The sequence below is a fragment of the Ambystoma mexicanum genome, chromosome 14 (assembly GCF_040938575.1).
Source record: "Ambystoma mexicanum isolate Mex_15411 chromosome 14, UKY_AmexF1_1, whole genome shotgun sequence".
Classification (NCBI taxonomy): domain Eukaryota; kingdom Metazoa; phylum Chordata; class Amphibia; order Caudata; family Ambystomatidae; genus Ambystoma; species Ambystoma mexicanum.
In genome coordinates, this window is record NC_090940.1 from 35,974,394 (window position 1) to 35,989,461 (window position 15,068).

At 48.5% G+C, this 15,068-nt stretch overlaps 1 protein-coding gene across 1 annotated transcript in view; it reads right to left on the reverse strand.

The window, feature by feature from the left end:
- AKAP6 (A-kinase anchoring protein 6) overlaps nucleotides 1-15,068 on the reverse strand; it is a 1,117,075-nt gene that overhangs the window by 30,384 nt on the left and 1,071,623 nt on the right. The window contains exons 11-12 of the mRNA XM_069638465.1: nucleotides 3,008-3,232; nucleotides 2,090-2,305 (exon numbers count right to left, since the gene is read on the reverse strand). Coding sequence (XP_069494566.1) covers nucleotides 2,090-2,305; nucleotides 3,008-3,232 — 441 coding nt within the window. The remainder of the gene's footprint in view (nucleotides 1-2,089; nucleotides 2,306-3,007; nucleotides 3,233-15,068) is intronic.

Genomic DNA, 15,068 nt, shown 5'->3' on the forward strand with positions numbered 1-15,068 from the left:
AATGATCGTTTCAAAAAAGGGAGGAGGCATAAACTACATCCCCTGGCCAAGAGAGCTCGGCACCACAGGAGAACCATCATCAACTGTAAAAAACCTAGGGGTCCTGATGGATAACAATCTCACTCTAGAGCCACAAGTAAACTCGGTAATCAAGAATTGTTTCTTCCTTCTGCGAGCAGCAAAAAGGATCCTACCGTTCCTGTCGTTCGCCAACAAAACACTTACCATCATCGCTCTGATCATGTCCAGAGTAGACTATGCCAACAGCCTATACCTGGGCATGCCCCAACGACTTCTAAAAAAACTGCAACGCATACAAAATGCAGAAGCCAGACTCCTCCTCAAGCTACCCAGAAGAGAACACATTACACCCGTGCTAAAAATACTACACTGGCTACCACTAAAACAGCGAATAAAGTTCAAGTACATGTGCATCACGTACAGAGCAATACACAAACAAGGCGCAGAATTCCTAAGCGACAAACTACGCCTACATCAACCGACAAGAACACTAAGATCAAGCACCGACATACGCCCGGTTGCCTCTGGGCCTGGTCTGCGCTATACAAATAAAATAAATACAAATACAAATACAAAACTCTACAACAGAAAAAAACTTGGAGGATCCTCTTTTTCCCACCAGGCACCCAAAACCTGGAATGACCTACCTAAGAATATCCGGAACACAACAAACCACCTAGCATTCAGGAAACTCCTCAAAACATGGCTCTTCACAGGGTAACCACAACGGAGACGCACCAGAATGCACAGACATTAAAACAACGATGAAAATAACTCCAATCCCGGCCACTCTCAATCTGGACAAACACTCAAACCAAAGAACTAACCACCCGACAGAGCATAAGATATCATGGAAAATAGCCACAAAAGGAAGGCTCCAGAGACTGAACACATACTTAGACACAGAGGAAAGCCCTCAAGTGACTCGCATGTACCGGACGCACCATATCCAGACCGGCAGACGCATTTAGATAGAATTGAGAATATTAGCATGGCCACACTTGGATGGAGTCGTGGACATTGGCCTGCATCACATCTAGAGGGGACTCTGAATGCTAGCATGCCCGCCCTTAGATGGAGTTGTGAATGTTAACATGTCTACATTTGGACAGAATTGAGAATGTCAGCCTGCATCGCATCTAGGTAGGACCATGAGTGTTGGCATGTCCGCACCTAGGTGAAAGCTGAATGCCGACATACCCACACCTAGATAGATTTGTGAAATATAAGCATGCGTCGCATCTAGGTAGGACTTCCAGCGTTACCATGCCCGCACCTATGCGAAACCTGAAGACTAGCACAGGCCATACCTAGAATTGTGGATACTGGCCTGCGTCGAATCTAGATGGGATTGATTGAAGGATAGCAAGCCCGCGCCTAGATGAAACTTGAATGTTGGCGTGTGCCACACCTGAATAGTGAACACCAGCCTGCGCAGCATCCAGATGGGGTTGCGAATGATAGCATGCCCACACCTGGACAGATTTCTGGACGCAAGCTTGCACCGCATCTGGACTGGACTGTGAATGTCGGCTTGCCCACGCACAGATAGAATTCTGGACATTGGCCCGTGCCGCATCCAGATAGAGTTGTGGGGGTCAACTGGTGCCACACTGAGACAGAACTGCAAAGGCTAGCATGCCAAAGGTCAGGTAACCCACTAACCAATATAACCTAAAACTCTGCATACTTATCTCACCCAAAAACTCACACAACCATCTCTCGCACAACAAGCCGCACGCACTTCACAACACTGCAACAACACATAAGCTGGAGCAACAGCACACGCGGACAGACAGCGATCCAATACCCGCACCAAAGCTCAGCACCCGGTGTACACCGAGTTGAAGCTGCCAACAGAACACCACTCCTCTCATTATCCTACTCCCTCTTCACCTTACTAACCCACCCCTCCCCACCTTATCATTTGCAGATCCGCCAGAGCGCCTGGGGACCAATTCCGTTGGTGACGGTGCGCGGTACAAATACCTTTAACATTTAACATTTAACTCTTGCCCCAGCTTAACCTTGCCATCATCTTGGGCACAGTCAGGTGCCCATCTCTCACCCGCTCTTGTCCCAGTTTCTTCTGCAGCCGGCTCTGCCACTGCACGGCCTGCATGATGATGGCCTCCCAGCGCCGCTCCAGGTTCACGATGATGAGCTGCATGGACTGGTGGTCCGCGTCCAGGTGGCAGGTCTCCTGATCATCGAGGAGTTGCTGGCACAGGCGCAGGATGGAGGCGATGCTGCGGCGACGGAGCTTGATCTCGGCACACAGAGACTGGGGGCAAACAAGGACATGGGTGTGAGGTCACAGGCAAGTAGAGGGGCACACTCACCACCCCTCATCTGAAGCCAAGTAGAGCCTGGCCTTTAAATTCAAAACCCCACCATGCACAGCCGGCAGACTCAAGAGGAACAGATTATACTCTCCTCGAGAAATCTAGTAAAAGCCGACCTCTGACCTTGCGTGTTTCCAGAATCTCTGTGTGTGGGGTTTAGGTCCCCTTAACATGATTCCCAAGCTCCCTTCATGTGTGATCTCAAGTTCCCTGCATGGGATTTTCACAGGATTTCCAGGTTCCCTGTAAGATTCCCTATATGGGGTGCTCAGATTCCCTGTAAGATTCCCTGTATGGGGTGCTCAGATTCCCTTGATGCGTGGTTCTCAGGTTCCCTGTATGGGATTTTCAAGTTCCCTGTAAGGTTCCCTGTATGAGGTTCTCAGGTTCCCTGTATGAGTTCCCGTATGAGGTTCTCAGATTCCCTTAATGTGTGATTCTAAAGTTCCCTGTATGGGATTTTCAAGTTCCCTGCATGGGATTTTCAAGTTCCCTGTAAGGTTCCCTGTATGAGGTTCTCATGTTCCCCTGATGTGTGGCTCTCCAGTTCCCAGCTTGGGAAATGTCAGGTTTCCTGTAAGGTTCCCTTCGTGTGATTCTCAGGTTCCCTTCATGAGGCCCCATGGCTCTGCGTGCTGTACCTTAAAGTGCTGCACCTGCTTCTCGGTGTCCCCGGCCCCGTCCTTCTCTCTCCTCTGGCAGGAGTTGAAGATGAAGAGCTCGGTGTCCCGCAGCCACCCCTTCAGCTCCCGGATGCGCACCTCCAGCTGCTTGACCAGACTGCCACTCTCAGGGGACAGCAGGTCCCGGGGGCCCTGCTCACCGGGCCCTGGCACTGCCCCCAGGATCTTCACCCCTAGCGCCGTCTAATGCACACAGGAAAGACAGAGACCACCTTAGGGTTCCAGACTCATCTGGATGTGCCTTTGTATTAATAGCAATGATTGTTGGTAAGTTGGGGCAACATCTGTAGGGGGTGCATGTCAATTACTTCTCCCGTTTATTGAAATACCAAAGTGCGTCATAGCCAGTCCAGGAATGGCTGAATTTTCCCAGATCCAGGATCCGTCAATAAATGTCTCCCCTGCTCTCGGGACTGGAATAAAAGAAACCCCTTTATGCCACCTGCCAGCCCGCACTGCACCCGCAGCTGTCCTAGCCTGCGGCAGCCACATGAGCATCCCAGCTCTGCACCCCAGCATCTGCATTACCTGCATGCTTGGGATTCTGGAAACACATGGCTTCTTGGTTCCAGCCGCATGTGCTTCGTGTGTACAGGACCCTGGATGCAGGTGGAGTGTCAAAGCTACTGTCTGCATGTGTGTGGGCCTAAGTGTGAGAGGTGGGTGTGTATGTACATGTGCGCCAGCCTGAAAATAAGTGGGGATGGGGGAATCTGCATCTTTGTGTGTTATGTATGTGGCAATGCATGTATGCGTGCGCATCTGTGTGCATGAGCTTATGTGGAGGTACATGGGCAGGAGTGGGGAGAGACGGCGCAGGGGCACTGGCAATAGGGAATTGATTTAATGAAGCAATTATAACATACATGGGTGGCACCAGCTCCATGAGCGTGATTTAAAGAGGCAATGATGACATATATGGGTGGTACCAGCTCCATGAGCGTGTTTAAAGAGCAATGATGACATACATGGGTGGCACCAGCTCAATGAGCGTGATTTAAAGGGGCAATGCTGACATATATGGGTGGCACCAGCTCCATGAGCGTGATTTAAAGAGGCAATGATGACATATATGGGTGGCACCAGCTCCACGAACATGATTTAAAGAGGCAATGATGACATATATGGGTGGCACCAGCTCCATGAGCGTGATTTATAGAGGCAATGATGACATACATGGGTGGCACCAGCTCCATGAGCGTGATTTAAAGAGGCAATGATGACATAGATGGTTGGCATCAGCTCCATGAGCGTGATTTAAAGAGGCAATTATGACATATATGGTTAAAGAGGCAATTATGACATATATGGGTGGCACCAGCTCCATGAGCGTGATTTAAAGAGGCAATGATGACATATATGGTTGGCACCAGCTCCATGAGCGTGATTTAAAGAGGCAATTATGACATATATGGTTGGCACCAGCTCCATGAGTGTGATTTAAAGAGGCAATTATGACATATATGGTTGGCACCAGCTCCATGAGCGTGATTTAAAGAGGCAATGATGACATATATGGGTGGCACCAGCTCCATGAGCGTGATTTAAAGAGGCAATGATGACATATATTGGTGGCACTAATGCCATGAACAGATTCTCCAGGGTTGGGGGAAGGAGCACACAATCCCCCCATCCCAATCAGTTGGTTTGGACTCCCTCGCTATGCCCGGCTGGTGTTGGGATCCCACAGTAAATTATTTCCATTTCCAGCACTGATCATAGCTACTTCTCTGGTGTCCCGGAGGCCATCTAGCTGTCGAGCTGACGGAGGTGTGAATGCCAATGCCTTTGGGCGCAAGAACATTTGGCTCAGCCCACTAGCTCGGGTAGCGGTCATCTACCCGGTGAGTGCTCTGTCGCTTCAATAAGGTCAGGACTCTGTCCTGGATATTGCGCTTTACTGATGGAAAAGAGGTAAGGAAGGCAGGAGCCTGTGTCGTGCCTCGGGATGGTCGTAGCGTGCCGATGGATTGGTAAAGAGCTGATAGAATGCCCCTTGGGGGCTACTAGGCACCTCCGTAAACCGGTGAAAGCCGGGTCTACCCCTATATAATGCCTCTGAACAGATTGCCTTCCCTAAATCACGAGAAAAGGGAAGGAATAGAAGAAGACAGCCAAAGTAGGAGAGGGAAACGGAACAGCAATGTGTAGGACATTCATGGGGTCTCATTATCGAGCTGCTACTCTTATTTTATTTGGGTATTTGTTGGGCGCGGTCCTAGCTCCGAGAAGCAGTGCAGTGCTGTACACCAAAGGTTCATAGGATTACACATTAGGGGGAAAGTAACAAAACAGCCATGTTACATTACGTTTGGGAGTTCATCTCAGAAAGAAAATCCAGAGGATACAATTTGAAAAATACCATATTAAGGATTTTATTATACCTAATACATTTAATCTGGTGTGAGTTTAATCACAATTTAATCCGCACTCAGGCACTCGGGTTTCTTGGAGCTTCCTCTGGGGGCCGTCCCCCAGAGCAAGCTCGAAGAAACCCGAGTGCTTGATTCCAACCGCGGATTTCTGTTTTCATCTTTGTAGCGGCCGCTCACTTCACATTGGAGCACCAATCCGGCCCATCTGTCACGCAGGACCCTTTACCTGAACTCTGCCAATCTCTATGACAGTGGTTCCAGTTCCATTCATACAACAGATTGATTCTGGTTGGTTGTACCCAGAAAACCAATTGTTATCGCCTGATGAAGACGTAACCTTAACAACGTTAATACGTCGAAACCGGTAGAGAATTTTTTTTGGATAAGTCTACTTATGAAGATCTTCTAAACTTTGGCCTATCCCTACTGATGACCACTTATAAAATCGACTGTGGCCATGCACCGTGTTTTGCACAAGAAACTTTTTGTATAATAATTGGATTTTTGATGAACTGTTATATTTGTTATATGTTTTTATCTTGTACTTATTGGTGGTTTGTACCAGTGGATTGATGTATGTGGTATGGATGTGGATGAATGCATTTAATGGTATGAATTTTATGAAATTTTTATGTTTTTAAATTTATTCCTGCTATGTTAAATAAATAATTGCCTGAGTGTGGATTAAATTGTGATTAAACTCACACCAGATTAAATGTATTAGGTGTAATAAAACCCTTAATACGGTATTTTTCAAATTGTATCCTCTGGATTTTCTTTCTGAGATGAACTATTGTGCTAATACCCTAATCTAGAGAGTGGGCTTCCCTGTGCCTTTCAGATACACTTACATTACGTTTGGGAAACAGGAGCAGTTATTAGGGGTGAGGTGGGGGCCAGCTGGGGGGGTCGGACTGGGGGTGTTATAGTGCGAGAAGAAGCTGCTGCTGTATGATGAGGGTCGTGAGATCCTTTCGGAACTGCATGAGGGTCGGTTTGAGTCTAATGTTGCCTGGTTTGAGGGTTCATAGCCTAGAGGCATCGACTGACTAAGCCTGTTTCCTTTTTTCAGGATCCAGTGTTTATCAATTTTTTTTCATTGCAGTATTTTTTAACTGCTGATTTTTTACCAATGTTTTTACTGCAAAATGCAGGGTGGACGTTTGGGTAAGAAAATATAGGGTGGGGATTGGTGGGGGAGAAGGTGGCAGTTGGGGAGAAGTAGGTGCCTGGGAGTCTACCCCCACATTTGGCAGCAAAAGACATCAGGAAAAAACAGCAGGAAAAAAAGCTGTGATGAAAAAAGCTGTGATAAAAAGACATGGAAGCGTTTTTTCTTGTTTACATTTTTGTAGCTGAAATCTGAACAGGCCCTGGCTTCTTGTGGAGCGTTGGCCCTGGCTTCTTGTGGAGCGTTGGCCCTGGCTTCTTGTGGAGCGTTGGCCCTGGCTTCTTGTGAAGCGTTGGCCCTGGCTTCTTGTGGAGCGTTGGCCCTGGCTTCTTGTGGAGCGTTGGCCCTGGCTTCTTGTGGAGCGTTGGCCCTGGCTTCTTGTGAAGCGTTGGCACAGAGAGGTGGTGACTTAGTCGGCCAGGTCGGTGGGAGTGTACACGGTCACTGCTTGGTACATGATGCAGCTGGTCTTGAAGGGGAACGACTGGGCATGAGATGGTAAAGTTTGCAGAGGGCGAACAGTTGTACCATGGATCGTAACTCATTGATCTAGTAGCTTCAGAGCACATTGCTCATTGGCGACACATCTGGCGGCTGCAATGTTGGCGTCTATAGAATGCCCTAGGTCTGCCTCCCATTGGGTCATGTATGTGGGTCGTAGGGCTAGCATGTCCTTTGAAGTAATTTATAGAGTCTCGTGATGAGTCCTCGTCGGGGGCCTCTTGGGGCGTAAGTTCTAAGGAGTTGAGCTCTCTTGGGGCCTCTCGTCTGATGGCTGGCCGGGTAATCCAAGGTCGGATCTGTGTGTAAGAGAATCTGTCTGTTTCTGAGAGGGTGAACTGATTTTGCATTTCTCAAAGGTGAGTGGAGAGCTTACCTCAAAAAGTTGAGAAATCGCCTGCAGCCCGCTCCCCCCGACTCCAGTTCTTGAAATTACGTGGTTCTAGTCCTGGGGTGAAGTCAGGGCTGCGAAGGACAGGCGAGCATGGGCTCATGCCCTTGGGAGACACTTTTTTTTGTAAGGCAGGATCTGAGGGTCGTCCTGGTGGAAGAGGATGGACGCCCAATGTTTGCGTGCAGCAGCCGATATGTGGAGTAGGGAACAGAGCGGGAGGGGGCACCTGGCTTGTTCAATGAGTACCCTTTTCAGGGGATTTGCCGTTTCTGACTGTGCAGGGATGTTCACCAATTGTGCTGCCGCATAGTAGCAGCAGAGGTTAGGAGCGCCCATTCCCCCCCCCCCACTTGGCAGCACCTATCGTAACGTTTTGTGAGATCTGCTCTATTTCCCCTTTCCAAATGAATCGTGAGATCTGTCTCTGGAGCTGAAGGAGGGGCTTTCGAGGGATTTCCACTGGGAGAGCCGGACACAGATATAGGAGTCTGGGTAGAAGGTTCCTCTTGCATGCCGTTACTCGTCCCCCAAGTGAGATCTGCTGAGCTGCCCCCCTTTAAAGGTCTGCCTCCAGGTCCCTAAATATGAGGGGGTTAGCTGCATATAAGCTTTTAGGGTTTGCCGCTATATGAACTCCCAGGTATTTTATCGTGCTAGTGCTCCATTCCAATGGGCAAGTTGGTCGGATGAGGTTAAATGTGTTGCTAGCCATTTCCACTTCTAGGCCCTTTGATTTAGCATAGCTAATGGCAAAACCTGCAGCTCTTTTCGAAGGCATTTAGTTCTGACAATAATATGATATATGATATTTTATTTGTATCGCGCTTGTACACAGGTGTTTCAGAGCGCGACTAGGCAAGGGAGGGGAACAGGGGGAACACAACACAACAACGATCTTACCGGGCCCAGTGACATTGAGAACGGACAAGTGCATAGGAAAGGGAAAGGGGGAAAAGTGAATGGAAGGGAGAGAGTGGAAAGTGCAGAGCAGAGGAGAGCAGATAAATAATAATAAACAAAATAAAAAGAAAATGGAGGCAATAAACAGTGGTAGTGCAGCCAGCAAGTGGCAAGTGCTGTATTTAAGGCAGCAGACTGAGTAAGTCTGATAAGTGCAGAAAAAGAAGACAATGGGGCGGGCCTGTATGGGTACAGATACAGTCCCCAGTGCAAGGGGTGGCCAGGAGGCAGTACAGGAGGGTGGCAGGGTGAGCAGGTACCTGGGATCAGGGGACAGAGGGTGGCCAGGTGCACAGTGCCAAGAGAGAGCAGATCAGCAGGGAAGAGGATGAGATAAGGCAGAAGCAAAGAGGAAGGTCTTGAGATGCTTCCGGAACCTGAGATGGTCCTCCCCAAGTTTTAGCATGGCAGAGAGGCTGTTCCAGAGGGAAGCCCCAGCCGAAGACAGAGATCTACCCCCAGCTCGTTTCTTTGAAAAACGACTGACCCTGAGGGAGTTAGAGGTAGAGGAGCAAAGAACTCGAGGGGGGAGGTATTTGCGGAGGGATAGCTGAAGGTATTTTGGACCCAGGCCCCAGAAAGCCTTGCGGACAATGCAGAGGGTTTTGAATTTAATCCTTGCATTCGCTGGGAGCCAATGGAGAGATTTCAGAGCTGGAGAGATACGATCCCAGGGCTTGAGGCCAAGGACAAGTTTCGCAGTCCTGTTCTGGATAAGTTGCAGAGGTCGGAGAGTACAGGCAGGTAGATTTAGAAAGAGGCTGTTACAATAGTCCAACTTAGAGAGAACCAGTGCTTGGGAGACAGTGAGCTTCTGAGGGAAGGAGAGGAAAGGAAGGATACCTCAGAGGAGGTGCAGTAGGAGGTTTGACTTTTTAGAGACCTCAGAGATATGGGGGGAGAAGGAAAGTGTGAAATCAAAGATGACCCCGAGGTTCTTAGCCTTGCAGGTAGGGATGGGTGGAGGGTCAAGGGAGGCCGGCCAGAGAGTGAGGGGAAAGGATGGTGAAGGTGTGCCGATGAGGAGGATCTCCGTCTTGCTGGCATTCAGACAAAGATCATTGGCGGCACACCAATCTTGAATGGCAGTTAGGCAATCAGAGATGAGAGAGGGAGAGAAGGTGGCAGAGGGCAGCCAGAAAATGAGTTGAGTGTCATCAGCGAAATTTGAGAAGAAAATAGCAATGCAGTGGGCGAGAGTTGCCAGGTATTGGTTGAAGAGCCAGGGTGAGAGGTTAGACCCCTGGGGAACCCCACAGGTAGAGAGGAAGATAGATGATAGGAATGACCCCAGTTTGACCTGGGAGGGTCAATCAGAGAGGAAAGAGGTCAGCCAGAGCCTGATCAGTGATACCCAGGTTATCACGGAGACGGTTGAGCAGGATGGTGTGGTTGACAGTGTCGAAGGCAGAAGAGAGATCAAGAAGGATGAGGACAGAGGGAATATTAGAGTCCAGGTTGGAGAGCAGATCTTCACAGATGTTCAGGAGAGCAGTTTCTGTGCTTTTGGCCGCTCTGAAGCCAGACTGGTGGTCATGGAGACAGCCAACAGAATCTGAATGAAGGTTAATCTGAGAGATTGCCAGCTTTTCAAGGAGTTTTCCCTGAAAGGGGGTAATGGAAATCGGGCGATAGTTATCGGATCAGCTGTGGGTTTCTTGAGAAGAGGATGCACAAGGGAGTGCTTCAGAGGGGAGGAGAAGGATACTGAGGCAAAGGAGTGGTTGCAAAAATCAGCAAGGGCCGGAGCAAGGGTGTCAATGTGGTCCTTGATGGTTTTAGAGGAACAGGGATGAACCTGTTTTGACGAGGCTTTCATAGATCGGACTTGTCTAGCAACCTTGTTCGGGGAGAAAATAGAAAGGGAAGAGAACGATGGTGGGGGGGTGATTAAAGGGGGGTCTATAAGCACAGACTAAGAGGGAATAGGGAGGGGCAGGGGGCGAGAGGGTGGACAGGATGTCCTGGGTTTTTTGAGATAAAGTGCGAGGCAAGGGCATTGCAGAAAGCCTGGGAGGCTCCTTGCACATCTTAAAGAGTTCTGCAGAGTTGTTAGATGCCGCAGAGACACGGGCTTGAATGTGGGCTCTCTTCTTAGTGCGGACAGAGAGTCGGTATTGCCTTTGGAGCAGACGACAGGCCAGTTTGTCAGAGGATGAGCAGGAAGTCCTCCATTTCCTCTCAGCCGCCCTACACTTACGTTTAAGTGTAGCTAGGTTGCAGTCATACCAGGAATTACACTTGGCTTTGGACTTCCAGCGAATCCTCATGACAGTGGCAAGAGCATCAAGAGTGTCAGAGATAGAAGAGTAGAGAAGGGAAAGGGTTGTGTCGGGATGGGAGTCAGCCAGAGGAGGAGGAGGAGGAGAGAAGGTGGCAGCGAAAGCCTCAGCAGACACACGCTTCATAGGTCGGATATCCGAGAAAGTACGTGTTGGGGTGGGGTTGACTTGGGGGGAAGAGAGTGAGAGATGGGAGTAGAGAAGGCGGTGGTCACTCCAGGAGAGATGAGTGGTCAGAGGGATATAGAGGGGGAGGCCAGGGGAGATCAAAACATCAAGTGTGTGACCTGCAGAGTGTGCCGGGCCGGAGGGGAGATTAGAGAGGGAGAGAGAATCACAGAGGTTGCGAAAGAGCAGGGATGAGGGACACAGAGAATCGAGGTGAATGTTGAGGTCACCAAGGAGGAGGAGTTGAGTGGTTGAGGCCAGGATGGAGGAGGAGAGGCCAGCCCACTCAGAGAGAAAAGAGGTGATATTCCCGGGGGGCCGGTAGAGAGTAGCAACAGTAAGAGAGTGGCTAGGAGAGATTGAGAGCCTGCGGACAAGGCTTTCAAAAGAGGAGTAAAGCTGAGTGGGAATGATAGTGGCAAGAATCCATCCAGGAAAGATCAGGGCTACACCCCCTCCAGGTCGAGAGGATCTGGGTGCGGAGAATATCTTATAGCCATCAGGGAGTTGAGTGTCAAAGCTCGTGACAGAGCTAGCCGTGAACCATGTCTCTGTAAGACCGAGGACATCAATGTCCAGTTCTTCAAGGAGATGGCAGATGTCGGAAGAGTGTTTGACAGCAGAGTGAGAGTTGAAAGTGGCAAGATGAAGAAGGTTGCCAGCCTTAAAGATCTTCCGGAGAGGGGAACAAATCAGAGGTACGCCCTGCAGAGTTGTGGTGGTAGCCTGAAGAGTGGCAGAGGAGGAAGAAGAAGTGGGCAAGGTAGCCAAGGAGTGAGAGGAGGGGACAGCTGGAGATGAGAGGAAGTTGATGAGGTGAGGGAAACGCCTATCGGAGACGAGGAGATTGGGCTGAGGACCTTGGACCATGACAGTGCCATTTAGGTAGACATTAAGGATGACTCTAGAGGAGTCGATAGAAGCAATGAGGACATCCCAGAGAGTGCCACCATTAATGGGAGAGGAGGAGACAGGACAAAGCACAGAGATCATATGGGGAGTCCATAGTTCCGGCCAAGTAACAACAAAGAGGATGTCGGTGAGGGTCTGTCTGGAAGAGATGCTGTTATAGGTATCAGCGATGGGGAGTCCAGGGTTGGGGGCCAAGATACTCTTTTCAAATTTCTTTTTTCCAGACTTAGTGAGAAGGGAAGGATAGTTGATGGAGAAGCAGTTGGAATACATCGGAGAAACAGAAAGCGCCATGAGTGGTAAAGGGAGGAGGCAGAGGGAGGAGCAAGCAAGTAAAGCAGTAATGAGCAGTCACTGGGCTAGCAGGTTACAATCAATGGCCAAAGTTAGAATGCACAAATACACCTAGGTTTGACGTTCACCTAAATGCAAAAATACACTAAGTTTGACTTTCACCTAAATGCAAAAACACACCTAAGTTTCATTTTCACACAAATGCAAAAAAACACCAAAGTTTGATTTTCACGTTAAATGGGAGACCAGTAATGAAAGAATTTAGGGTAGTAGTCAGATGGGAGTGGCGAGTATAGATAAAGTTACAAATGAGTACATAACAGGGAGAGTTCAGAGTACCCTCCGAGAAGGAAGTACAGGTAAATCCAGGAGAGAACTAACCCAAAAAGAATATGGTGAGAGTGTCATGGCAGTCCAATAGTCCAGGGGTAGCAGCTTCAGTGAGGGTGTGGCTATTTCAGAGATCTCATGTTGCAGCCTGTGAAAGCAGACAGGGAAGCTGACAGGAGCCCTAGAACTAAGCCTTTGAGAAGGGTGTCGGCTGAAGCCTGCCAGTCACCTGATGGTGGTATTCTGTGACCAGCTGGCCAATGGGAAGCACAATGAAGGCACTGAAAATGGCCATACGTCTCACACCATGCTGTCGGCCATGTGTCGATTCTGTGATGCGAGCGAAATAGAGCGAAATAGAGTCCCTCAAGCACTTGATACTTGATTGCACAGGCACAGGCACAATCACACAGCGGACCCTGCACCTAACTAGCTTCAAACCTCAGAACTATGACACGAATGATTGGTGGTCATATGTAAGCGCCGGCCATAACATTAAGCTATCATGCAGGATAATTGACTACTTAACCATGATTCTCTGTAATACTACTTGTGATAAGGAAAAGAAAAATCTTTAATCAACAGTGATCCAAACTTATCACCAGCACAATGATCACACTGTGAATAAACACTGGAGAGGACGGATGAGATGCGAGAAAGGTCAATTATAACAAAAGTTCGATTTAAGTATCGAACTGTAGTTTTATTTAAAAAAAAAAAAAAAAAAAAAAAAGGCATCAAGGATTGCACCAAAATGCACACAAACAATATCAGAATGCAGCAAAAACCATGCCACTGCATCATATTAAAGCTAATCAGCGGATTCTGTGCTGATTATACTGATGCCAGAAACATTTTGCATCTTTGAAACAAAATAACTGACATTTTTTCATTTTCGTTTTTGCATTTGGAAGCAATAATTCACAATTGGTAAGTGAGAGCATTTACATCGTTTGCATACAAAGATACTTTATAATGTTCGTCTTTTATTCGCACCCATTTAATGGCTATGTTGTTACGGATCCGTTGGTCGAACGGCTCCATAATTAGAGCGAAGATTAAGGGGGAAAGCGGATAACCCCGTCTTGTCCCGCATGAGAGTGGGATTGGGGCCGATAATTTCTGGTTCACATTCAGGACTGTTTTCGGGGACCTGTAGTTAGTCAGAAGCATTGTGCGGAAAACAGAGCCGAAACGAAATGCTTCAAGAGCCAAACACATAAAGGACCAATCCACCTATCAAGGTCAATAAGGCCAGTTCCCGTTGATCCATTGTTGCCACCTCTATTAGATTGATGGCCCGTCAAATATTATCCCCAGTGTTTCTTCCCAATATAAAGCCTGTTTGATCAGTGTCAACAATTTTGGGGAGGAGCCTTGCCAATCTATTAGCCAGCACCTTTGACTAAATGTTTGCGTCTATATTAAGAACCGAGATTGGCCTATTTGAGGCGCATTCTCCTGCGTCTTTTCCAGGCTTTAACAGCAGGATGGTGGTGGATTTTTGCATGGAGAGAGTTGTGGTGCCAGACTCCCTAAATTATTTCAGAAGCTCCATCAGGGGGCCCGTAAGGGAGGCTCTAAAAAGCTTCTAGAATTTGGGGGAGAAGCCATCGGGGTCCAGGCCCAGGATTTTATAACTGCCTCCACTTCCTCTGCGGCGATAGGTAGGTGCAGGGAATCTCTATCTATGTCTGAGAGTCTGTCTCTTCTGAGTAATGGGCTTCATGTGCGTTGCACGCAATTCACAGGGAACATGCTGCCTTGGGAGACCACCCCTTCTTATGCCTAATTTCTGCTGCTGCTAATTCGTTTTCCAATGATTCTTTATCTTGGGCTCTGCATTTTCTGTAAGCCGCTGTTTGAGCAATTAACTCCCCTCTGATAGCTGCTTTCATTGCCTCCCACCTGGTGGCAACCAAGGCGGGTCCAACTAGGTTCTCTATAAAGTAGTTATGAATGGCTTTGGTAAGGGCATCTCTGGGTGCCATGTCGTTTAGAATCAGGTCGTAATGGGACAATCATGGCTTAGGTGGGGGATCAGGGTTGTGAATTCGGGCAGTGAGGACGACAGGAGCAAGATCTGAGATTATCTTCGTACCAATCGTTACCTCATCAGTGTATTGTAGGAGCTGGTCAGCAAGAGGTCAATGCAGGAGCAAGTGCGGTGTAAAAATGAGAAGTCCCTCACTTCTGGGTGCAAAACCACCCCGAGTCCCCCACTCCCAGAGATTTAAAGAAGTGAAGCAGGCCCCGGGCAATTTTGAAGTCTCTCTGGCCAGTTGATGGGATTTATCGATCTCGGGGTTCAGGACCCCATTAAATTCTCCACCTATCACCACCTGGCCTTCCAGGAAAGGGGGTAAATTGGATTCCAAATCTACCAGGAAGGCTTTCTTTCTCTCATAGGGAGCACAAATAGAGACCACGGTATATAATTGGTCGAACAGTTTACCTTTAATGCCCAGGTATCTCCATCGGGGTCTTCAATAGCCTCCAGCTCTGTAAATGGGATGCCTCTTGCCGATTGAATCGCTGTAGCACATTTTTTGGAGCTGCTGGATTCCAGAAATTGTCTTGGAAAGGCCCTGCTCCGTAGGCGAGGAAAGTCTGCTGAGATCAGATGAGTTTC